This window comes from Eublepharis macularius, chromosome 9 (assembly GCF_028583425.1).
Source record: "Eublepharis macularius isolate TG4126 chromosome 9, MPM_Emac_v1.0, whole genome shotgun sequence".
NCBI classification, from domain to species: Eukaryota; Metazoa; Chordata; class Lepidosauria; order Squamata; family Eublepharidae; genus Eublepharis; species Eublepharis macularius.
In genome coordinates this window covers 36832941-36859127 of record NC_072798.1, presented here as the reverse complement: position 1 = coordinate 36859127, position 26187 = coordinate 36832941, and the positions used below count along the sequence as shown (strand labels likewise).

Below are 26187 nucleotides of genomic sequence, written 5' to 3'. Positions count from 1 at the left end.
GCGCCAACACACAGTACTGGCACTTCTTTTGGCTGGCAGGCTTGGGCCCCCAAAGTAGCAAACATCATGAATACACAGCACTGGTACTCGTGCTGGCTGGCTTTTATCTTTTTTTTGGTGCTCCGTCATCCTTTTTCCTGCATTTACCAACAGCCCAACTACCTGTTTTTGAAAGATAAAATTATTTATTTCATCAATTATCCCTGTAGCTGCACGAGTAGATGGAGATTCTATCCCAATAACTAGCTTAGGGAGCAGATGAAAAAAAAAACTTGTTGGGGAGAAGGCTTGATTAAGAATGTAAGAAGACCCCTGCTGGATCACATCAGAGCTCCATCTAGTCCAGTATCCTGTTCCACACACAGACCAACCAGCTGCCCAGGAGGCCCAACGAACAAATGACAGGGGTCAAAGTCTTACCCTGCTGCTGCCTGCTAGGAGTGGTATTTCTTCTTCACGAATTAGGCTAACCCTTTTCAAAGTCATCTGTGCTAGCTATCACTACCTCCACTGGAAGTTTCAGGTAGGTAGTCGTATTGGTCTGCAGTAAAACAACTGGATCTGAGTCCAGGCGCACCTTAGAAAAGGAAGGAGCTTTGACTCTCGAAAACTTACGCCCTTGAAAAATCTTGTCGGTCTCTAGGTGCCCCAATCTCAAATCCTGCTGTTGAACTGGCGGTGAATTTCACAAGTGACTTACTCCTTGAGTAAAAACGTATTCGAAACGCCAAAATCAGAATCTAGAATTCCGAATCCTGCTTTTAAAAACATCGGTTTTTTAAAAAAATATTGCTTGCTATTCTCTTCCAGTGCTTTCGCCCCGCGCACGAAGGATTCTGATCGGAGCAAGAGGCGAAGGCAGCGCGCCAGCCTGGCGTTCCACCCACCCGCCTCTCTAGGGCTGACCTCCGCCGTCCGGCATGCTTCGCCCGCCTCCTCCCGGCTGCGCGACGGCCGCTGAGTGGCTCGGGCAGGCGTCGCTCTGGCTCTCCCTTCCCTTCGTTCCTACGGTGGCGCCTCTCTCGGGCGCGCTCCTCCTCCTCCTCCTGCTGGGCCCGGCGGTTCGGCAGCCCGGAGGTGCCGCGCCGAGCCCAGGCTGGCGGTGGCCATGGAGGGCGGCGGCGAGGCCCCGGGCCCGGCTGCTGGCATGTTCTCCTTGGCCGGGCTCGGAGCCGCTCTGCGGGCCGTGCCGGAGGCGCCCGACCCCGCCGCGCTGAGCTACTTGCAGCTGCCCTGGCAGCGGGAGCGCCGCGTGTGCAAGCTGCCCGTCCAGCACCGCCGCCGCAGGGCCGCCCGGCTGCACCGCAAGGTGGGGCCCATGGGCAAGGAGATCCACGGTGAGGGGCTGGGCGCGGCAGGAGGCGAGGGGCTGCCCTGGAGCGCACGGAGAGGACGCGGAGGCTCCGCTGCGCTTCTTCCCGCGCCTGGCGAGCCTATGGCGGGGAGAGGGGAGCCCTCGGGGGAAGGGCTGCGGGGGGTTGGAGTGCGCATTGACCGCGGAGTAAGCCCCACGGGGTTTAGGGGCACGAGCTTCCGAGAAAGCGTTGCCTAGGGATGCGTTCCCGTGCGACCTCATTTTGGAGCGAATCGCATTGGAACAAACGCATAATTCAGGCCCTTCTGTATGTTGCCGTGTAGCTGCCTCTCTAACTGTCATTAGGGCTGTTTTCCTGCAGCCTGAAAATATGGTAAGCGGGGAAGTGAGCTTACTGCGTGGCAAAGATAACACTGATAAGTGTAGATTTTAGTTTCTGCGCAGGGATTAACTTCAGGCTTGTTAAAGCAGGGTTTTTACTTCCTTTCATTCGCACCCTTCAGAGGCAATCTCACTCCAGATTAATGAGGGCTAGTATGGTGTCTGTGGTTGAGCGACTACGGTGATGGATGCTCCTATGACTCTTACCAGGGACTAAGTCTTTGTCTGAAAGCGCTGGATATTACTTAAGAGTAATCAGGAGAACAGCAGGATTTGAGTCCAGTGGCACCTTAGAGACCCACAAGATTTTCAGGGTGCAAGATTTTCAGAATCAGAGCTCCCTTCTTCAGACTAGGCCTAGATGTGGTCTATAAACAGCTCCCTAGAAGAAGAAGAATATAGCCAGTAACAGTGGAATGACTACTAAGACCTGTTTCTGTTCGGGAGTGGGATCTTTGGATTCTGAGTAGAAAGAGAAAGCTGAAGTGTGTTCAATGAATTTAATTGTGAAGTGAATTGGGACAGTCTTAGAATCAGCCTCTTTTTCCATCAGCCTCTTTTTTCACATCCCAGCTCACTTGCTTGAGTGGATGTGAAAATTAAGAACATGTTTGTGCATGAGGATTTTGTAAGTAGCCGTATAGTGTGAACAGTAGACAATGACAAATTACTGGGAAATCGGCAGTCCCATGCAAGTTAGTGAAGCATAGAACTGCCCATTTTCTTGTTCAGCTTCATAAAATAGTAGGATGGGATGTTGGCGAGGATGGGGCTGGTGTGTTTGTTTGCTGCTTCTTGAAATTATCTCAATGACTAAATGAGTGCCTCTGTACAGTAGGAGGACATTATGGCCTCAGGGAATTTATAAAAATAATAATAGCAAAACAGGAAATGTGTATGACATTTGTTCAACTGCATGCTGTAGTGGCAATGATTATACTATCTAGGGAGGATACCTTCATTTCCCCATTACAAAATACTGTATTTTCAGGTGCTCAGAAGAGTATTGTATCCCAGAACAGAAATATGACATTGGGAGGAAGTGGTGGACCACGCACAGAAAATGAGAAACAAATAAGCATTTGTTTTGCAAAATCTGATATTGGAAAGAGCCTAGCAGGCTGGAGAATAAAACTGTTCTTGTTTCCTCATTCACTTTCCAAAAAAACTCAAAAACTGTCTCTTTTTCCACAGCTTTGAAAAGGTTGAGAGAAGCTGCCAATGCTAATGATTTAGAAACAGGTAATATTACATCCTTTAGGCTCTTCTGTATGTTTCCATGTAGCTGTCTCTGTAAGTGTTATTGGGGGATGTTTTTCTTGCAGCCTGAAAATACGGTAAGCAGGAAAAGTTGGTTTACTACATGAAAAAGACAACACTGAGCATTGTAGGTTTTAGTTTCTGCATTGAGTGTATCAGTCAGATTCTTGAGAATCCCATCGGAAAGAGGAGTTCATAAAAGACTGCTAATGTCTTGAAATAAATTAGAAAGCCTTTGGAGATGTCCAGGGACCAACAGTGCAATCCCAAGCAGCAATACAGTCTCCTAAGGCTATGGAAGCAAAGGGCTTAGAAGGGTGTGACTCTGCTTAGGGTTGCTCTGCAAGAGAACTTTTCATGCTGTGTGGCTTCCTTCCCTTCCCCTCCCAGTTGCCCCTTAAGGAACCCAGAATCTGTGCCAATGTGCCACACAATGCAATGGCATTTATGAGCCTTTCATTTTTAATTTAACTTTTCTGCTAAATATACTACCACTTTGCAAAGGTGGCTTAGAACAATAAAAACGAGAACATCAGCTGAAAATGATAAAACAGGCCTAGCAATAAAATGAGATAAACAACTTAGAAAAAATTACTTTCAATGTACATGTTATTAAGCGAATGGGTGAATTGAACGGGCTTCATCTGATGTCTAACAAAGTAGGCACCGGATGTAATAATAATAATAATAACATTCGATTTATATACCGCCCTTCAGGACAACTTAATGCCCACTCAGAGCGGTTTACAAAGTGTTATTATTACCCCACAACAATCACCCTGTGAGGTGGGTGGGGCTAAGAGAGCTCAAGAGAACTGTGACTCGCCCAAGGTCACCCAGCTGGCTTTGTGGAGGAGTGGGGAATCAAACCCGGCTCTCCAGATTAGAGTCCCGTGCTCTTAACCACTACACCAAACTGGCTCTGATAAGTAAAAGTAAATAAAATATAACCAGGGAGGGAGTTCCATCTCTGGGTTGGCATCCCAGAAAAAGGCTCTTCTGCACAAAGGAAAGAGCATAGATAGAAGGTCCTGTGATGTAGATTTAATTCATGGGTAGGTTCATAGAGAAGCCAAGCAAGTGGTTTTTAACAATACTGTGATCAGAGACCATTTAGGTCCTAGTCAGGACTTTGGATCCAGAAACAAACTGGAAGTCTAATTGCATTTTTATGTGACATGGGGAAGTAGTGAGTACTCTTTGGCCCCATTGATTTTAGTTGTACAGTTAAAAGCCTGTGCATAAATCTCTGCTAAAAATAATTTTGGCTGTATTGGGCCTACTGTAAGTGAGCCATGAGACATATTTGAACATCCGTGTCATGTTCAAATGTACTCATTCGCCCATGCCAGTATTAAGTGCAGGGTCCAGAGATGCTTTAGTGTTGTACTGTATCTTATGTAGGAACTGATAAGAACATTCCTTAGCTGACAATAATCACTTTCACTTTCTCAGCCTCACAGCTGCGGACAGTCTGCTCTTTTGATATTGTTGAGACTGGCCTTGGATGTTGCATTGCCCGGTGTCCTGTCTGCTTAGTGTGGGAACTCCAAAAATATCTCCCAGACTGTTTCTGTACTTGTGAGCTGGGGGGGAGGAGCTCAGGTGATTATATTGTCTTGCAATAGCCTGCGGCGTTATTCCTTTCAATGAGAAGTTAACAGGCAACTGCTTTGTGCTTCATGTACTCCTATGGACCTGTGTATGTGTACAAGACTGAATTCCTGAATAAAGATCATTTAGCTAAGGGCATGTGTCATGCTGAAGTGATCCAGGGATCTACCTGCCACAGCCTGACATCCATAGTTTGACAATCAGAAGGAGTGTAAAATCTGCCCACAAGCAGTAGAATGTTCACAGTAAGAGGACAAAATGCACATGACTGCATAGTACTAGCAGTGGGATATAATCTAAATAAATAATCAAGTTAAAGATATAAAGAAAAATACCAGTAAAAATACATTTTCCTAATGTAAATTAATTTACATTAGGAAAATGTATTTTTACTGGTATCACCTTTTAAAGTTTTAACTTCTAATACAAAAGGTGCATTTGGAGTATCAGTTCTCACCAGTTTTTCTTATATTTTCTATTCTGCACACAGAAAGCCAGTTTGGTGTAGTGGTTAAGAGCGCGGGACTCTAATCTGGAGAGCTGGGTTTGATTCCCCACTCCTCCACTTGAAGTCTGCTGGGTGACCTTGGGTCAGTCGCAGCTTCTAGGAGCTCTCTAAGCCCTACCCACCTCACAGGGTGTTGTTGTTGTGCAGATAATAATGACATACTTTGTAAACCACTCTGAGTGGGTGTTAAGTCATCCTGAAGGGCGGTATATAAATCAAATGTAATTAGATTCAGGTATGTTATTAGGTTCAGGTAGCCAGCTCAAGGTTGATCCAGCCTTCCATCCTTCTGAGGTTGGTAAAATGAGTACCCAGTTTTCTGGGGGGGTAAAGTGTAGCTGACTGGGGAAGGCAATGGCAAATCACCCCGTAAAAAAGTCTGCCAAGAAAACATCATGATGCGACATCCCCCCATGGGTCAGTAATGACTCGGTGCTTGCACAGGGGACTACCTTTACCTACCTTTTTTAAACCTAATTTGCTGGTAGTTACTGCTGAAAAAATCTTATGGATCTTCAGCACCAAGCACACTTGGAAACATGATCCACAGTTCACTGCATCTTAGTTGCAGTTCCAATGCAGTTCTAACTAAAAGAATATACTGGATCTGGCACCTCTCCTCCTAATTCTGGGTGCTGATCACAACCACTTCAGCAATCAGGAAGGTGGGACATACTCCCATTTTGTTTTGTAAGACTGAAAGCTCTTTCTTTCCCAAAGGCTAGGCTTTCCAATCTCTGGGTTCATTTCTAGGATGTACCCATACACAAGTCATGAATTCCAAACTCAGCTTAAATAAAAGATAAGTTTATTAGCTAAGGAGTGTTTGCAAAAAGCATGAAGCACTCTTATACAGGTAACAAGCATAAAATAAGAAAACCTTACTGCCTATCTAAACTCGAGAGCTAGCTACCTAGGCCTCTCTGTATAGCATACATTGTTGCTTATGCCCTCTCCCATGCCTAGTTTGTTCAGCATAAGGACATGCTGTGCTGATATGTAGCATGTAGCTTTCAGCTTCTCTTTGCCATACTTGCATCATGGTCGAAGCTTGATCAAAGAAAACTTACTGGGGAACTGAGTGAGCGGAGAAGCCATCTTTTAAGGACTCAGTGAATCACCCGGCAACTGAAGAGCCAATCACAGCCTAAGCTGTTAATTAGCATTTCAGCTGTGTGAAAAACTAAGAAGTTGACACAAGTTTCTCTGAAAACAGCCTCTCCACAGGCAGAGACTGCTCCACAGGTGTTACTAATCCCAGTTCTGCAACCACATAATTGAGCTAAGCCACAACCTGACAGTATTTACAGTTCTGAACCCAAGTTCAGCCATTTTCTTCCAAAGACCTAGTCTCGGGTTAGCAACTTCCTTATAGAGAACATCCTTCAACAGTTTTCACACATCAGCTTGTCTTTTCTCCCTTGATCCCTCCAGTGCAGCAGCTTCTGGAAGACGGGGCCGACCCCTGCGCTGCTGATGACAAAGGCCGAACCGCGTTGCACTTTGCTTCCTGTAATGGCAATGACCACATAGGTGAGTCATATGGGCTCGTCACCTTCTAGTCCTTTTTTTTTTTTTTAAAGGATTGCTATTAAAAGGAGATGGTGCTTTGTGGATGGAATTACCCTGCAGACATCCCAGATTTCACCTGGGCAGGGGCATTGCTCCTGGCAGCTAAAGGAAAAGGGGTAAGAGAGTACAGGGATGAAGGTACTGTCATGCAGACTAGCATGCTTTAGGAGTGTGCACTCCATGAGGATTTGACTATAAGAAACTGCCTTAGACGTAATCAGGTAATTGATCCATCCAGTTCACTATTGTCTATTCTGACAGTCAGAGGCTCTCTAAGAACTTAGGCAGATTTGATTACCATCCCTATTTCCCAAGATCCTTTTAATTGAAGAGGCTGGGGGTTGAACCTGGGATCTTGTACATGCAAACTCTGCCCTTATGTTAAGAACTTCCCTTTTTAAAATACTCCTTTGGATTGTCAGGTATTTATTACTTTTGAGCAGTTTAGACAAGGCCTTTGGGTTTAGGTATGATACTCCGGGCCCTCCCTGAAACGTCTGACATCTTCAAATGTAGGACTAAGGAGGACATTTTGAGAACACACACAACTCCTGCCAATCAGGGTTGACATAGGACAGTATTAACTTATAATAATTTCCATATACAGGCTTGAAAATTTCATGGATATGCTCTAAAATAATTATTTCAGGACACCCAATTCTTCTAAAATACTTTGTAAGGGAATAGAAATGCATTTGGGGAAACACGAGCAGGGTTGATTTTGCTGAGTTCCTTAGCAGATGTCAGCTCGTCATGTTCAAAAGCAAGTTGTGACTGATTTAACATTTAGGAAGAATAAGTTGGTTTTCTGTGCCTAACATTCAAGGGAATCTTAAGATAAGCCTTTTTTGTGTGTTTTAGTGCAGTTGCTTTTGGATCATGGAGCTGACCCAAACCAACGAGATAGTCTGGGAAACACACCCCTCCATTTGGGTAAGGATCACCTATGTGCTATGAAGCAATGTGGTCACCTTTTGCTCAACCTTTGCGGGAGTTCCTTGCCTCTCTCTTTCTTTCCTTTGCCATCATAACAGTAATTGTGCTAGTCAAGAGAATTACCAGGACATATTCCGGGCCTTTATAGATACCATAAAAACAGAGTTGGTGGATATCCTTTTGTCTTAAGGAATTTGAAGTCTGAGAGATACTCGAACTGCTGTAACAGAAAGCAGCAAAATTATCCCTGATACTCATTCTGGGATCTTAACCAGAGAATGTCGGACATGCAAGATACCAATTGAAGCACCAGGAGTAGAATTTGGTGATTTGGTCAGAAAATAAAAGCAGAGCTGGGTGATCCAGGTCACTTCTGAACCATTTTGACTCAGTTACTGTGATGAATGTTGACAAGACCCTTGCATCTGTGAAGAGCACTAATTGTGCACCCATCCTGGCTGATAAAATCTTGAAAAGACAACGTAAGTGAGCTCTTGATGTCTATCATAAATCAGTCATAAATTTAGGGTACCCGGCCACTCAAAAGGCAGTCATCCACCCACTTCTTTTAAAAAAAAAATCTCTAGACAAAAATGTAGCCAATTATTGCCCAGTCTCTAATCTGCTGTTTCTTGGCAAAGTGGTTGAGAGAGCCGTAGCTCCAGGTTTTCTTAGACAACTCTTGTGCTCTGGACCCTTTTCAGTCTGGTTTTAGGCTGGCCTATGGGACAGAGATGGCTTTGATGGCTTTAGTCAATGACCTCTGCCTAAATACAGACAAAGGCCAGGCCTCCTTATTGCCCCTCCTGGATCTGTCTGCAGCCTTTGATACAGTAGACCACACCATCTTGTTGAAATGTTTGGAGGCAGAAGAAGGTATCAGAGGATATGCCTTGGACTGGTTTAAATCGTTCCTCATGGAACAGACTCAAAGAGTTGCTGTTGGCGACCTGTTATCCTCAGTATGGGAATTACCTTGCTGAGTTCTGCAAGGCTCAGTCTCATCCCCCATGTTATTCAAACTCTTATGTAATGCCTTTAGGAGAAATCATCTGTAGCTACTGAATTTGATTTCATCATATCATATGCTCTATATTTCACCATCCAAATCTTTTCGTGATGTAGTAGAGGTCCTGCGTTGCAGCTTAACAGCTGTGGTCAAATGTCTAAAATGAAACAAACTGAAACTGAACCCAGACAAGATAGAAGTGACGCTGGTTGGGAAAACAGAGATCTTGAAGGACATTGTGCTTCTCACTTTGGATGGGGCTCAGTTGACCTTGGCTAACTTGATTAAAAGCCTAGGGGTTATACTGGATCCAGCTCTGCTGCTAGAGAAGCAAGTAAATGCAGCTGCAAAAAAGGCCTTCTCCCAACTTAGACTAGCTTGGAAGAGGGCCCTCTATCGTGATACATCTGATGCAGCCTCCTGTATACACGTCACGGTAACATCGAGTCTGTTGTAATGCACTCTACTTAGGTCTCATCTCAAAGATAGCTTGGATACTCCAGCTGGTGCAGAGCACCACAGCTCATTTACTATCAGGAGCTAGTGGAGCATGCATATCACTTCCATTCTGCAGTCACTCCAGTGGCTATTCATCAGTTACTGGGCTCAGTTCTGGGTTTTAACTACCACATACAAAGGCTTTCATGGCCTTGGCCCCTCATATATGCAGGACTGCCTCTCCCTCTGTGTTCCACCACAGTGGTTCCATTCATCTGAACATGGCCTTCTGCAGTTGGGCAAAATCTACAGCTACCTGTGCTTTCTCTGTGGCAGCTCCCACCTTATATAATGGCCTGCCTGAAGAAGTCAGGAAAACTCCCTCTCTCCTGGCTTTCCACAAACTATGCAAAACTGAATTATTCGGGAGGGCTCTTTTACTCAAGTTAATAGGACTATGTTATAAGAAATGGGTTATACAGATGTCTTGGTAAAGGGACAAGGACAGTAGACTATTCTACTGATACGATGTACATTTCCACAGTGTTAAAGATGCCATGTTGAATTACTTATGCTTTGTTTCAGCAATGTTTTCATCTATATTTTATCACTGTGTTTTGATTTATGATTGTTTTCAAACTTTTCATTGAATGCCCTAGCTGTCTCAGTGAGAAAGGCAGACTATTAAATAAATAAGTGTGATATTGTCAGATTAGGATCTGGGAAACTGTGGTTCAAGTCCTCATTCTGTTGTGGTGCTTACTGGGTGGCCTTGTCACACACTTTCACTCTAGCCTACCTCACAGGGTTGTTTTGTGGATAAAACGAGGATGGGAGAATCATGTATGCTTCCCCAATTTCCTTGGAGGAAGGTAAAATAAAAATATGTAGACACACATATTTTTACACACACATTTTTGATCTCGGGCAGAAAATGTGAAATTGTATACTCAGAAACAAATGGTATAGGTGGAACTATCAGTTCAACACTTTGTTCTTTCCAGGTATCCTTATCTTCTTTCCTTCATCAAGCTGAACAGAATATATCCTAAAGTCTCTTTAATACAAACAGCTTTGTGCTGTCATGGAACTATGCAAATATATTTCCTTTGTTATGGCCTGTTGCACAATTCTAGACTGCCCAGTTGCAGCAGCAGTGTTATTTCATCTCATGTATTCCGAACATTTCTATTTCCGTTATCTTTTGAACTCCTATGGCAGGCTGTAAGGCAGGCCAGTATGTTGAGCCCCATATTGCAAAGGCAGAGGCTGAGAGAATAGAGGCTTGCCTAAGGCTACCTAGAGAGTTGTGCCTTAAATTCACTTTTGAACTGGCTTTTGGCCAATCCACCACGTTACTACCTTTAGAACTGTACCCTGCAGGAAATATACTAATACTCTGAGTCTGTCCTCAGTATGCCGCTGTATTGCACTGCTCAGTTGTGTCTCGTGTTTTTCCTCTCCAGCTGCCTGCACGAATCATGTTCCTGTCATCACCACACTGCTCCGTGGAGGTAATTCTTCCTCTTGGCAAATTATAAAGCTGCCACTTACTTTTGCGTATGCCCCTGGAATGTACCTTTCCTCTTGTGTATGTGCATCTTCCCAGGTGCTCGAGTAGATGCCTTGGACAGAGCTGGAAGGACCCCTCTGCACTTGGCCAAATCAAAGTTAAACATCTTGCAGGAAGGCCTTTCACAGAGCCTTGAAGCAGTTCGTCTTGAAGTAAAGCAGGTAAAAAAAAAAAAAAAGCTCATGCCCCCAGGGAGGCTGTAGGTTGTAATAGCATTATCCTCTGTGCTTTAGAAAGGAATCGAAAAGTTAATTTAATTACAAGTGCATTTGATAAATTGAAGATCAGTGGCTTCTAATTTAACTGGAAAATCTGCATTTATATGTAAAATCATGGTAGGAAGAGAGCGCAATGTAAAAAAGCTAAATAATATGGAAAATTCATTAAAATAGCCTTGCTGGATCAGTCTTGCATGTAGTTGAGGGTGCTTTTCAGATGGTAGCAAAAATTGTTTGTTCATCTGTTTGTTCATGCTGGTGCTATAGAAGTGCCAGTCTTTACTGGTGATGGTGTGTTGTCTGATACCCACAGAAAAGCACAGTGACTGTCGAGGATATTTCTCAAGGGGTTGTTTTTTCAACACCAACTCTATTGTGAACCATTCCTAGCAGCACCTGCCCTGACCCTGTCACAAAACCTGTGTTACCCTAAAGGGGGGTCTCCTTGTGAGTTGGGGGAATTAGCATACAAGGAGACACAGCATGAGGGAGTAACCAGCAGGATCTTCACCAGTGTATACCAGAATCATTCTCCTTAGAGGACTCTCTAATAAAACAGGCGGATGTTCAACAGGAATGGTTCTTGATTAAAGGAGCAGTAAAAAGCAATTGCACACAAAATACGCACTACACGCACATAAGGCTAACTAGGAAACCAGTGAGGAAAAGTGAGAGAGATTTGGAGGAGGGTGATACTTACCAGGAGAGAAGAAGGTCCATGGAAGCAGCAGTGAGGATGGTCAGCGTCTCATGGAAGGAGGAGGAGAGGGCTTAGACATAGTGTGAGGGTGCGTGGGAGGGTCCAGAACACACACTGAGCACATGGCAGGGCAGTCCAATTATACTGCAGAATGTACCCTGGGGCAGGATCGCATCTTCTGCCCCAAAATAATAGCTTAATGGCTGTCTCTGAATGTGAGACAATAAATTGGGAAGACTTGATTGTGTATAGCTAGGCAGAACTATAGGTGAAAATGGTGGTTGATGATCCACAGTTGTCGGATGGGAAAGGCTTATCAGGTCCCTGAATAGCCCAGATTAGGAAAGGTGAGTGAGGAAGGTGCGGAAAGGTGTTGATGAGATAAACTCAGGAACTCCTGGAAGACCTCTTTTTTGCACATCTTCAGGTTGTGGGGCTGTTATTCAGCCTTGCCTCATGACTCACGTTCCAGTAATTTTCCCATTCCAACTGGATTGGGATCTGTTCTGCCTGGCCAGGCAGGATGTCTTGTGCTGAGGGCACATGAGGAGAAGAGGTTTCTGATATTGTCACATTCATAAGCTGGCCTTTCCATGAGAGGGAAGGTTTGACTGCTAACACCTCTGCTGTTCCAGGAAGTTTTTCTTCTCTGTCAGAAAGACAGGTATCATCACCAGTGCTAGAATGACGATGCAGATAGTGGTAGTTCAAGTTTTTCAAAAAGACACAAGGGAAGCAGAAAATGAGGGGTTGCATTTGAGCTTGTCTCCCAGAGTCACTGCTCTTACTACTTTGAAAAGCTCACACACAACATATGATGAAATCATCCCCTTTCTTTGTCCCCAGGATCTTATAACCAAAGGTGTTCTGCCTCTGGGCATGAAGGTTCCACTTAAGTTATTAAGCATTTCAACATCTGTTAGCCATGTCCTCTGAAATTGTTCCATCTTTTTAGAGCCAGTTTGGTGTAATGGATAAGAGCGTGGGACCCTAATCTAGAGAACCAGGTTGGATTCCCCAGTCCTCCACTTGAAGGTAGCTGGGTGACCTCGGTCAGTCACAGCTTCTAGGAGCTCTCTCAGCCCCACCCACCTCACAGGGTGTTTTGTTGTGGGGATAATAATGACATTGTAAACTGCTCTGAGTGGATGTTAAGTCATCCTGAAGGGCAGTATATAAATTGAATGTTATTATTATTATATTATTATTAGAAGCTATACAAACTAGTGGCTATTTCTATCTTCAGGGAATAACTGCAAGTTATTTGTTCTACCAATTCCACCTCTAGCATTGCTTGAATCAGCTTACAGTTACAATATATAAAAATACAATTTGATAATTATAGCAATAATAACTGAAGAATACTCATAGCCTAAAAAATAAAAAGCCATTAACTATCATAATGAAAAAGGTAAAGGAGCAAGCAGTGAGTCATTACTGACCCATGGGGGGATGTCACATCATGACGTTTTCTTGGCAGACTTTTTACAGGGTGGTTTGCCATTGCCCTCCCCAGTCTTAATAACACTAAAATTGACACTAATATCCCATTACAGAGCTTCTGCATTTCTTACATCGGTGTATGTCTCCTGGCTTAATTGTAAGCTGCTTCAAGCAGTGCTAGAGATAAATCCAGCTGATAATATTTTGCATTGTACCTCTGCATTCTGACACCAACTGGCCCTTCTGTGTTCCAATTTTCTGATCTGGATGTGTTTGATGGATCTTCATTCTCTTTTGTATCTGATGAAGTGAGTTTTGACTCACAAAAGCTTATGCCCTGGAAAATTTTGTTGGTCTTTGTGGTACTACTAGACTCAGATTTTGTTCTACTACTACAAACTAAGACGGCTGTCCACTTGAAACTGCAAAAATTGTATAAATGAGTTGTCTTTCAAAATTTGGACTTTATGCTTATAGAAGTTCCTTGTGAAATTTAGAATTTTGTGATATGGGATTGTAGGAGCCTTTGTCAGACCTGCCATGAGGAAAATTGCTCCTACTGCTGTTAGAATTAGCATGCGTGTAACATAGGGAAGGAAACTGAATGCAACTATTACAAAGTATCCTGTTGCTATGGAAAGTAATATTTAGTTCTTACGCGTTGGTGTCAATGGAAAAACAGTGGCATTCATCCCCATTAGTGAGACAACTTCTATTCCTTGCCTCAGAGCATATTTATTTATGCGCAGATACATTTTCCGTAGAGGTTCATCACAGCCTGTAGTCATTCTGCCGCTGTGTTACAACTAATATCTCCTAGCAAGAAGTCTCGTTTTTTCTGTTGTGCATAGTAAAGCCTCCTCTCTCCCATGTTGCTTTTTCCAGATAATCCAGATGTTGCGGGAATACCTTGAACGTCTTGGGCGCCATGAGCAGCGGGAACAATTGGATGATCTTTGCACCAGGCTACAGATGACTAGCACAAAAGAACAGGTCAGTGGCCAAAGAGGATTTTATCTGTTTTTTAAAATACAGTAAGCCACCTTGAGCTTTTATCAATGGAGAGTACAACATAATACAGTTTAAAAACATAAAACAATCAAAAGCAGTGTCAGTGGTTAGAATAACAGCAGTTTAAAATAACAGGGAAAATAAAAGACCAAATACTCTGGTTCACCCACATAAAAGGAGAGGAATCCCCAGACAATGGCCGTTTTCACATTCTTTAAGATCACGCAAAACTCACAGAACGAGAGCGTCTTCATGACGCGATTTCTGACATCACCTCTTCATGATTCTGTTTTTCGGGCGTGATGACATCAGAAATCGTGCCACGAAGATGCCCTCGTTCCATGAGTTTTGTGTGATCTTAAAGAGTGTGAAAATGGCCAATGTATCTACACACAAGTCAGCAGAACGCATGGGTAAATAACACTTTCATCTGGTGCCTAAACCTTAACCATCTCTGTGCCAGGCAAATGTTTTGGGGAGGGCATTTCACAGTCAAGGTGCCACTACAGAAAAGGCCCTGTTGCTGATCACCCCCCTTGCCCCTGAGGGTAGAAGCATGTAATAAAGCCTCTATTGCAGACCGATGATATCATGACTCTAAAGGTAAGTGGGACTGTTAATTGTACTTGAAAACACAATTAGGCAACCCATGTAATTCTTTTCTGTTAGAGTATTACAGCCTACGCCAGTTAACAGTCTGCCTGACACATTATGAACTGACTAAAAATTTTTAGTAGTTTTCAAAGAGTGCTCATTTTAGAGTGCATTACTGTAACCTCTCCTGGATGTGGTTAGAAGACAGATAACTGGCATGGCCTTGCTTTTTCAAGGAAAGACTCTAAAACTCCAAGCTAGTTAAAGGCATTACATGTCACAGAGGAAACTTGAGTCTCCATTTGTAGGCATAGATCTGATAGCAAACACCGCTCCCCACCCCAAGTTACAAACTTGTTCAGTCATGTCTAGAACAAGATGGCTTCTTAAGCCCTGATTGTTGATCAATCAGTGCTTGTTTGGAGTGAGATATTGCTTGTCTTTTTGCTTTCCTTCAAGAATAAAAATGAACAGGAAATGGCTCTTGGGTAGGTGCTTTTAAATAAGGCATTTAAGATGCGTGCAGGAAATAGAATATTTGCATGCAAGGCATTCTAATCTACAGATCATTGAACTGAAGATAACCTTTTGTTTCTGTTCCGCTGTTCTGGTCTTGGGTTTTCTCTTTGAAGCTTGTGTCCTGGGGCATCTAATGTAACATGCATTTTAAAAGTTCTTGAAAAGTTAAAGTCGTGCCATTTTATTTGATCATACTTATAAATTTTAAAAAGCCTGCCTAAAATGTACAAAATGTATTTTAAAATTATCTGCCACTCTCCATCAGAGTGGATGAGGTGGTTCATAGGATAAATCACCTCCCATCCCAAAAACAATACAGCCAGTTAAATGCTAAAAACATTACATGTTTAAAATCACCAATGAACATACAACAACAACGAAAGTAGCTGTCATTCACAAAACCCCACCACTGCTAATTCAAATAAAACTCTCAGCAACCATTTAAAATCTAAACCAACAGCAGAGTGCAAGAGAAGAGCAAACCAGAAAGCAGTAGTGAGCTAATTAAAAGCAAATCAGTCAGAACACTTTGGTCTGGCACTGACAGATGAACAACAGTGGTGCCATGAGTAGGGGGGGAGGCATTCCAAAGCCTGGGCAGCTACTGGAAAGCTTTGTCTGTCATGGACACCTGCCTTCTGAGATGAGATACGGAGTGCACTGCCCTTTAAATGTATGGCTTAGGACCCAGAATGGCAACTTGAATTGGGACTGGAATAGGCAGTCAGTGAAGATCTTTCAGCACCAGAGTGATATGCTGCCTGTAATTTGCACCAGCTGGAAATCTTGCTGCTGCATTCTGGACTAACTAAAACTTCCACATCTTCCACAACAGTTCCATATTGCTAAAATGAGATCTGGCAATGACAGGAGCAAGAATGACTGTGGCTAGATTATGCTTCCCAAAAAAGGTTAGCTGGTGAACCACCCAATACTGGTTAAAAGCAGTACCCGTGACATGTGAAACCTGAGCATTCTCTGTAAATCTAGATAGCTACCAAGGTATGAATCTGCTGTTTCAGGGCGGGAGTACAACCCTATCCACAATAGGCTGTCTTTCACTACACCTAAGGAGTGACATGAGTCAGGATGTGGATGTCTCACCTGACTCTCAGTCACACGTAATGTATAAAGAGGATACACTCACGAAAAAAAACATTCTTTTGCTCCAGAGTACCTGCAAGGAGGGTGGAGTGGCTTCCAGCTTCCCTACTGTGCTGTTTTTGCCTATGGAAATTGCATGGTAGGGAAACTGGAAGCCCCCCCCCCCCCAGCACTGAAGCCCAGCAAAGCACTTTTTAGGTGAGTAGACCCACTTTATACAAGTCATTACAATCAACGTAGAGTTGGGTCGGTCATCCATGTCACTCCTTACATAGGAGTCTCTAACAAAGAAGTCTTTAAAGACAAACAATTTATTACAGCATAAGCTTTCATGAGCACTAAACCAGTACTTCCTTTGTCCTCTCTGGGCTGAGCTTCTGTTTATTGCCAACCCCCAAGTGCAGTCTGGAGAGCGCTCAGAATTCCTAATTATCTCCAGGCTACAAAAATCAGTTCCCTTAAAAAATATTGGCTGTTTTGGATGGTAGATTTTGTAGCATTATGGCCTGCTGAGGTTCCTCTCCTCCCTAGCCCCAGGCTCCACCCTCAAAATCTCCAAGTATATCCCATCCTGGACATACCAGCCCTGCTCACTCCACTTGAATTGGGTAGGAAGGAAAGAGGGTTGCATGTAATCCATGTATTGATGACCACTCCCTAATAGAGGTGGGGCCGAACCAGGAAAATACCGAACCATACGGTTCATGGTTCGTCACGTTTCACGAACCACAAACTTTCACGAACTTGCCCGGTTTGCAAACCAGTTTGTTTGGTTCGTGAAAACGTCACTTCCTGGGCAGCAGAAGATCACTTCCGAGGCTGCAGAAAGCCCCCCCCTGTTGCCTAGGAAACTGATTGATCAGTGCCAGGCTGTCTGCAGCAACGAACCAAAAACAAACCAGCCTAAAGTTCATGGTGGTTTGTCAGAAATGGGCTCTGACAGACTGTTGGTTCGCAAACCACAAACTGGCCCGGTTCGTGATGAATTTTGGTTTGTATTTCGGTTTGTGCCCACCTCTACTCCCTAACTCTGGGTGACCTCTCCTTGATATTTCATGTAGCTATTGAAGAGTAGAGAGAACTGGGGAACATTGTGGCATATCTGCCATGATGTCAAACAAACTTCCCCAGCTCTATCTTCCAGAAATGCTCAACCAGGGAAGAATGGAACCACCAGAGTATGGTGCCCTCGTTCCCCATTTCAGCTGAACAGGTCAGAAGGTATCAAAAGGTGCTGAGACATCTCATGTTCTAATCAGTGTCAAACCTATTCAATGGGGGGAGTTAAAAGTTTACTAGTAGAATTTGCATAGTTAGAAAAACTGGTTACTCTAAATGTCCCTGTACTGCTTTATTCTGTTCATGCATTCTCTTTTTTTTTTTTAATAAAATTTTTATTGGATTAGATATCATATTATTTCACATTACATTCATTTCCCCTATTTCCTATTTCTAACCCCCTCCCTTTCCCCCCTTTTTGTTGACTTCCAACAGTTTTCCAACCCTTTGCCCCTTTTCCCTTACTCATTTTAAATTCATTCTGTCTAATTAACATATACATTCAATTCCTTCTAAGCTTATCTCTATGTTCTTTCTATTCTCATATTTACTTACATTAACAACTACATAATAACAGGAATAATAACTAAATAATATCTTTCTTCTAATTGTAATTCTTTAACTATTTTAGTACTCTGTACTCTATCTTTTGGTCCCTTATTAGACAAACAATTTGTCCCATTTTGCATAATTTCAAATATTTCTATAAACAATTCATATAAGTCAACCAATTTAACTTATACTCTATATATTACTTTTCCTACATATCTCAGCTTCATTCTACTTTGGTTATATTATTTTGCTTTGATTATGCAATTATACGGCTATCATCAAGAATCGTCAATCAATTTGACCTAGATAACTTCAGACCAAGTCATTCAGTTTAGTACATTGTACAATTACCAAAAATAGTATTAATCAGTCTATCCTTATACTTAATTACTTTCTGTCATTATTCTAAATGTATAATAATCTAATAAAATATAATCTAATAAAATAACTGCTTAGAAATTCCCATTTGCCTCTCCTCCCACCGGTAAAATCACTCCCCTCTGCATTTTATTATATTTCAATAGTTCTCAAACTGCCACAGTTCTCCTCCAACCTCCCACTTCTTCACTAAATATTGCTTCAGCTTCTCCCAGTCTGTGTTAAACTGTCCTGGGTCAAGGTTTCTCAGTTTTCTTGTCATTTTGTCCATTTCCGCCATATACAGCAATTTGTATATCCAGTCCTCGATTGTTGGTACTTCTTGTACTTTCCATTTTTGCGCATACAAAAGTCTGGCCGCTGCTGTCATGTAAAATAGCAATGTCCTGTGTTGAACTGGAATACCCTCCATTCCCAAATTCAGTAGCAGGAGTTCTGGGTCCTTATTAATTTAAAATTGTAAAATCTCACTTATTACTCTTATTATTTCCCCCCAGTACTGCCTTGCTACCTCACACGTCCACCACATATGGTACAGGGATCCCTCATGTTTTTTACACTTCCAGCATTTATTAGACGTATTCAAATTCCCTAAAGCTATCTTCTTTGGTGTCATGTACCAACGATAAATCATTTTGTAAATGTTCTCTTTAATATTAATACATGTTGTAATCTTCATTGTATTCTTCCACAGGTATTCCCACGCCTCCATTGTTATTTCTTTATTAAAATTTATGGCCCACTTCACCATTTGCACTTTAACGATTTCCTCTTCAGTATACCATTTCAACAATACTTTGTATACCTTAGAAATTTCCTTCTTGTCTTCTTGTAGAAGTATCTGCTCTAGTTCCGAATTCTCCATTCTTATCCCTCCCTTTACATAGTCCGAATTATAAAGATCTCTGATCTGTCTATACTGGAACCAATCATAATTTAGAGATAACTCGTCCTGCGTCTTTATTTTAAGTTTAGAAAATTCTATTCGTGTTATCTCCTTGTATGTTAAACACTGTTGCTCATTATCAACAGTTCTCGGATCTATTACCTCATATGGAACCACCCACAGGGGGGTTCCTTCTTGTAAATAGTCTCTATACTTCTTCCAGGTTGTATATAGGCTTCTCCGTATGTAATGATGTAAGAACATAGAGTCCGCTTTTAATTTATCATACCATAAATATGCGTGCCATCCGAATGTTTTTTTATATCCTTCTAGGGCCAGTAGTTTCCGATTCTTCAACGTCATCCAGTCTTTCATCCACACTAAACAAATTGCATCGTGATAAAGTCTTAGATTGGGCAGTTGCATTCCGCCTCTTTCTTTTGCATCTTGTAAAACTTTCATTTTCACTCGAGGCTTCTTGCCTGCCCAAACAAAGTCTGAAATTTTCCTTTGCCATTTTTCAAACTGCTTGGAGTCTCGAATAATTGGTATTGTCTGTAGCAAAAACATTACTCTTGGTAACACATTCATCTTAACTACTGCGATCCTTCCCAACCATGACAAATTCAATCTATTCCATTTGATCAAATCTCGCTCTATCTGAGTCCATAATTTTTCATAATTGTTCTTGAATAGATCTATATTCTTTGCAGTCAGTTCAATTCCCAAATATTTCACCTTACTTGTTACTTCACAGTCTGTTATTTCCGTTAACAATTGTTGTTTTTGCTTAGTCATATTTTTGCATAATATCTTTGACTTCTTTTTGTTGATATAGAACCCTGCCAAATCTCCAAACTCCTTAATCTTCCCTATTACTTTTGGCATGTTCTCCGTTGGATCTTCCACAATTAACATTATATCGTCCGCAAATGCTCTAACCTTATATGAAAAGTCTTTTATTTTTATTCCACGAATTTCTTCATCTTGTCGTATTTGTATCATCAGAATCTCCAACACCAAAATGAACAACAGCGGAGACAACGGGCAACCTTGTCTTGTTCCTTTACCTATAGTCAATTTCTTAGTAACCTCATCATTCACCACAATTGCTGCATTCTGGTCTCTATATATTTCTTTCACGGCTCTTATGAACCTTTCTCCCATTTGTAGCTTTTCCATAGTGGCAAACATAAAGTCCCAGTTCAAATTGTCAAATGCTTTTTCAGCATCAACAAAGAAGAAACCAACCTCTTTATCACAACGCTTATCATAGTACTCAATAGCGTTTATCACTGTCCTTAAATTGTCTCTGATCTGTCTATTTGGCAAGAAACCGGCTTGTTCCTCCTCGATGACTTCCGAAAGCCATCCCTTCACTCTTTCCGCCAGTATCTTCGCAAAGATTTTATAGTCATTATTGAGTAACGATATAGGTCTGTAATTTTTCACGTTAGTCAGGTCTTGCCGCTCTTTGGGGATCAATGATATATTAGCTTCATTCCAAGTATCTGGGATCCGTTGATCCTTTAAAACACCATTGATCACCTCTTTTAGGAATGGTACCAGCTCATTGGCCATTACCTTATAAAATTTAGCTGTAAGTCCATCTGGCCCTGGCGCCTTTCCCAGATTTGTTGACTGTATTGCCTTTCTTATTTCCTCGTCCGTTACTTCATTATTCAGTTTATCTCTCCAAGCTTCCGAAATTACTGGTAGCTTCATTTTCTCCAAATATGTCACTATTGCGTCTTTGTTCACCTCTTTCTTATTATACAATTTAGCATAAAATTTGTAAAAGGCTCTACTAATGGCTGTCTGTTCCAAATGCGTTTTGTTATCTTCACAGATTTTATTTATTGTTTTCTTCTCTTTTCTCTTTTTTAATTGCCATGCCAAATATTTCCCAGGTTTATTAGCACCTTCAAACACCTTCTGGTTCAATCTTTTAAGATTCCACTCCAATTCTTTGTTGTTCATTGCTGTCAACTGCTCTTGAAGTATTTTAATGTCCTGATAAATTTTCTTTTTCCCTGGTCTTTTCTTTGTACTTCTTTGGCTTTTATTTTCTCCATAATCTCCTGTCTCTTCTCCTCCTTCTTTTTTCTGGCTCTTCCGTTTAAGTCCATTAGTATGCCCCTAATTACTGCCTTGTAAGTGTCCCAAACCTTATTGGTTGGTACTTCTCTGTTCATGTTGTATTGTATGAAGAAGTTTGTCTCTCTTCTCAGCATTTCCATATTCTCTCCCTCTATTAACAAGTCCTCATTTATTCTCCATCCTTTCCTTTTACTCCTTTTCCCCAACTTCCACATAATTGGATTATGATCTGAGCCAACCATCGGCATTATTTCCACCTCTTTAGTCCATATCGCAAAGTCTTTTGAGGCCCAGATCATATCAATTCTCGATAGTGTAGAATGTCTTGCGGAGAAAAACGTGAATTGTCTACTTTTAGGATTTTGTCTTCTCCATACATCTTCTAAGGTTTCTTGTTGTATCAGTTCAAAAAACACCTTTGGTAGTAGTCCTCTTTTCTTTTGTGCAGTTGTTGATTTTTTATCTAATTCCAGATCTGTCACTCCATTGAAATCTCCAGCAAGAATTATCTGATCATATGAAAGTTCATCTAGTTGCTTCCTCAAGTCCTCAAAGAAGCTTTCTTTTGCTCCATTAGGAGCATAAATTCCAATTACCAGCACTCTCTTTAAGTTCCATATACATTCCACTGCTAAAAATCTGGCTTCCACATCTTTCATTACAAGCTTTGGCTGTAGCTCCTCCTTTATATACAACACCACTCCTCTTTTTTTCTTGTTAGAGGCCGCTACAAAATCATCACCCAATTTTCTTGATTTTAAATACTTTACATCCTGTTTTCGAATATGAGTCTCTTGCAAGCATACAATATCACATTTTTGTTTTAATAGCCAGTGGAAAATGCTTTTTCTCTTATTTGGTGAATTAAGTCCATTTACATTCCAAGATAAAACTTTACACTCCATAGTCATTATCTTATTGCTGGTAAGTCCTTTTCATTGTCCCTTATAAACTGCTCCATCTCTCGTTCAGATCTGATACGCTTTTTTACTCCTCCAAATTCAAAGGACACTCCTTCTGGTAATTCCCATCTGTACCTTATTTTCATGTCCTTCAAAATCTGGATTAAAGCTTTATATTTTTTCCGGTCTAGTAACACCGATCTGGGTATTTCCTTCATGATGATAATCGTCTTGCCATCAATTTCCAATGGATCTTGGAACTGTTTAGTCACAATCTTCTCTTTCATATTTCGGGTCGTGAACTGCACAATCACGTCTCTTGGTAATTTCGTCTGGGTCGCAATTCTTGAGTTTACACGGTATACCACATCTAGGATAGCCACAACTTCCTCCTCCTCCTTTCCCAGGTAATCAGCTAACACCTCAGTAATCTGTTCTTGTGCTGTCTTTCCTTCCACTTCCGGCAAACCGCGAAATCTCAGCTGCTTCTCCATGTGCTTGCTTTCCGCAACCGCCATTCTTCCCCTCATCAGCCTCATCTCTGCTTGTTGCGTGTCAGCTAAATTCTCCACCGCGCCTTCCACTGCCTTAACTCTCTGCTGTGTTCCTTGCAACTCATTTTGCATTGTTTCCATACCTTTTTTCACTTCTGAAAGCTCACTTTTCACAGTCTGTTTAACCTCTTTAATCAGCTCCGGTTTCATGTCCTTGAGTTCTTTTATCACTTCTAAAAGTTTTTTATCCAAGTTCTCTATTGCCGATTGCCACTCTTTTTTCGACATCGTGGGGCTTGCTTTAGCTCACTCCCATGAGTCTGCTCTCTTCCTTAACTCCGTGGCGTTAAATTCAATGTCCTTTTAATTTAAATGTCCCGGTCTTCTCAAACAAAAACTTTTTAGAAATCCAAAATGTCGGGCGTCTTTTCTCTATGGTTCCTCTATGATTTTGTAATCCAAAATGGCTTACTTCCGCTTCCGCTGAAGCCGCGGTTCTTCCCCTTTCAAAGATGGCGATTCCCTTCTTCCTGCCCTCCGGCAGGGACCGCTTCTCTCCAGCAACTCTATTGTTGTTACGCACTTCCTGTTTCCCGACTTCCCACAGCAGCTCTCGCGATGGTAAAGTTTTCTCACAGCTCCGTAACCGCAAGTATTCAAAACAATAGTCCTATTTCTCCAATAACTTCTTTAAACTTAGTCCTTTTTCTAATACAACTCTTGCCGAGTCTTCCCCTCCTTATAGTTAGTCTGTTGCAGTTTGAAAATCTACTTTTATTCTTCTTTACTTTTAACAATCTGTCCCGTATCAGAAGATAGTGATCTTTACCTTCTCGTTCACTTTTCTTGGGTTGTAATCACTGTTTCAATCTTAGTTTCCCCTCCACTCTTCTCTCCCCTGTTGAAGCTTGGGTACGTAGGTCTTATGCCAACCGCATTGGCCCCGAAACTGCCGCAGAGATCTTTGCCGACCTGTCACAGGGTGGGACCTCAAGGGTCGGGGGGAGATCCGTTGCGCAGGACCCCCCCTCGCCCGAGATCGACGCGCCCTGAGGTCTTGAGCGTACTTTGCCTGCTCTCCGCCTGAGAGCAGTCGGCCGCGGGCTAAGTTTCCCCCGCCGGCCGCTTAAAACGGCAGTCCGGTCAGCTCCGCAAATGGAGCTGCGTCAGACCTCCATGAATCCCAAACCGGAAGTCCTGTTCATGCATTCTCCATTTACTCTTACGTTTAATGGAGCCCTTCTGTTCATTCTCTGGTCCATAGTAGGAGAAGTATCTCTTGCTTTAGGCAGTCTGCAGTACCAGATAGTACTAGTGCCATCCTATACTCACCCAACAACTAACAACTCAAAGTTCTGTGCTTCTGGTACTTAGTGGCTACATGCAGCCAGACATCAGGTCCCAGTGTTTGCTCTTTTCCTGCAGGTTTCCTTTTCTCTTCCTTAATGTATTGTCCTATTTCTCCAACAGGTGGATGAGGTTACTGACCTGCTGGCCAGCTTCACCTCCCTCAGCTTGCAGAAGCAAAAGATAGAGAAGAGGTAACTGGCTTTCTTGCCGCTCTCTACTGAAAAGAGAAGCCTGGCGCTCACCTGTAAGACTGTGGCCCTGCTGCCAAGACCAAGTTTTGGATTTGTGCTGAGCCCGTAAAGGACTGTAAGGCACAGTCACTTCCCTGGATGATTCCTCTGGGGCAAGATGTTAGTGTAGAAACTCTGATCTTGAGAATAAGGGGCTGGACTTCACTCTCCTGCTTTAACAAGCAGGGTCATGTCGTGTAGAGGGCAAAATGTTTTCAGCACACCCTTTCAGAGGCATCTTTAAGTTCCTGCAAGTGGTAGATCCATTGTACTTCAAGCACATCTGGGAAGCAGCTGCCTGGTATGCCACCGCTCTCAAGTCTGCTTCTTGTTTGGTGTTCTCTGTTTTTAAGCACACGAATCACTGGACATTTGTACACATGATGGGAGGTGCTATCCCTCTGGTGAGCAACCTTTTTTTTAAAAAAAAAACAAGGGTCATAATTTGAACTGAGAGAGACTGAGAAGCCAGCAGTGCTGCTGTGCCCCCTACTGAGATATGAAAGGCTGCTTACCGCCCCGCCCCCCGCCATCGCCGATCTTATGTCCCTCAGCTGCTCATTCCCATTTCCTGTATTTTTTTGGGACCTGCAGAAGAATCAGTAGCTGATGTACGCAAAGGGAGAATCCTGCTAAAGCTTTCGCTGTTCAAAGCCAAACAGGAAGTCCTTGGGGGACCCGGAGTGAGTCTTCTATCCCCAACTTGCCTATCCATACCGTATATCCTTCTCATGGCTTTCTCCTCACTCCCTTCTGACAGTTATTTAATCTGGTCTGTTCCAGAAAAACAAAAACAGAAGTAACTTTTCATATTACTTTTTCCTTACCAAGGCTCTGCACGTTATATGGAGTGTAGAGGGAGTGTGCTTTCCTAATGGGGCTGCGTGGTTAGGACAATCGACACTTCCTGGGCTGTCCCATTATGCTAAGCTTCAGTTCACTGGGCCCTGGAAAAGTCTTTCTTGATTTGTATCATAGATTTATTACACATAAAGGGCAAGGAAGGCTTGCCTTCTCATTTTGGGGCTAAAATAAAAAGCTTTTTGCAGACTTACTATGAAAAGGGGCTAAGAGAAGGGCTTATCTTACACAAAGGAAGGAGCTGGGCTCTTGATGCTTGCCAACCTAGCAGGCTAAAACCCCTCAAAGATGTAGTTGCTTCATAACACTGTGTTTTGACTTCAGCCTGTTCACAACACTGTGTTTTGACTTCAGCCTGTTCACAAGTGTGCGTGGGGGGTGGGGGGGCAGTGTATTTAGCAAACTGGTTCTCCGGAGTCCCTGGTCTTGTTCTCTGCATCCCTGACATTCAAAACTGGTTTTAGGACCTTGAGACCTATAAGATCCTATGACCTTTGGTTCTAAGTAGGTGGCTTTGGGGGCAGAGAGAACTTAACTGGATTCATATTTTTAGATATGTTTAAATCTTAGCTTTCATGACTCAAGCAGCTTTGATAGAGAATCCTAAATGCTCAGGGGAGGAAAGTTTGGGGCTGACTTGACCTGACCTTGCTGGAGCCATCACTGTGAATATGAAGAACTTCATTCCAATGTGCAAGGAGGGTGGGAGGCTATTTGAACTTTTCCATTGTAAATTTCAATAAAAATACTGTCTGCTTTCAAGGTGTCTTTAGACATTCTCCCTGCATCTTCTTTAGTGTTGCCTTCTCTTTTTTTGTTTGAGCGACTCATCTCTGCCTGGGGCCTGAACGTGGTCCCAGTAGTTTCTTCACATGGACAGTCAATGCTGAAATGAAAGATGACAGTGTCTCAGTTGCCTTGAGCTCAAAAGCCGAAGCATCCTCTCGACCAGATGTAATTTGCTGCCTCTGTTGTGTACCTGTGGCTCTGACCCCATTGTTACGAACTTCTGCCTCTTAATAGAGTTGTTGAAGAATCTACAACCAAAAAAAATCAATGTTTCTCTGCTACCCCCTGCTACTTCTCTGACAGCAGCTTATATACACTGTACCTGGGAAACAGCGCTGCTGTCCAACTAAATAAGATTTCTGTATTGCGTTCCTTTTAATGCACAGAAGGC

The 26187-nt window shown here is 42.5% G+C and overlaps 1 protein-coding gene across 1 annotated transcript; it reads left to right on the top strand.

Annotated features, from left to right (window-relative positions):
* Nucleotides 1-1020: 1020 nt before the first annotated feature.
* ANKRD54 (ankyrin repeat domain 54) lies at nucleotides 1021-25773 on the top strand. The gene is made up of 8 exons (XM_054989445.1): nucleotides 1021-1337; nucleotides 2891-2938; nucleotides 6513-6611; nucleotides 7512-7583; nucleotides 10500-10547; nucleotides 10643-10767; nucleotides 13853-13960; nucleotides 24037-25773. Exons 1-8 carry the CDS (start codon nucleotides 1109-1111, stop codon nucleotides 24109-24111), a joined length of 804 nt encoding a protein of 267 aa, XP_054845420.1. The 5' UTR covers nucleotides 1021-1108; the 3' UTR covers nucleotides 24112-25773.
* Nucleotides 25774-26187: the final 414 nt, after the last annotated feature.

Excerpts from the sequence above, each read along its gene's own strand:
- ANKRD54 (XM_054989445.1), top strand. The coding sequence starts at position 1,109 with ATGGAGGGCGGCGGCGAGGCCCCGGGCCCGGCTGCTGGCATGTTCTCC. Across the intron at positions 1,338-2,890 it reads CATGGGCAAGGAGATCCACG|CTTTGAAAAGGTTGAGAGAA; the intron begins GTGAGGGGCTGG and ends CTTTTTCCACAG. Across the intron at positions 10,548-10,642 it reads CACCACACTGCTCCGTGGAG|GTGCTCGAGTAGATGCCTTG; the intron begins GTAATTCTTCCT and ends GCATCTTCCCAG.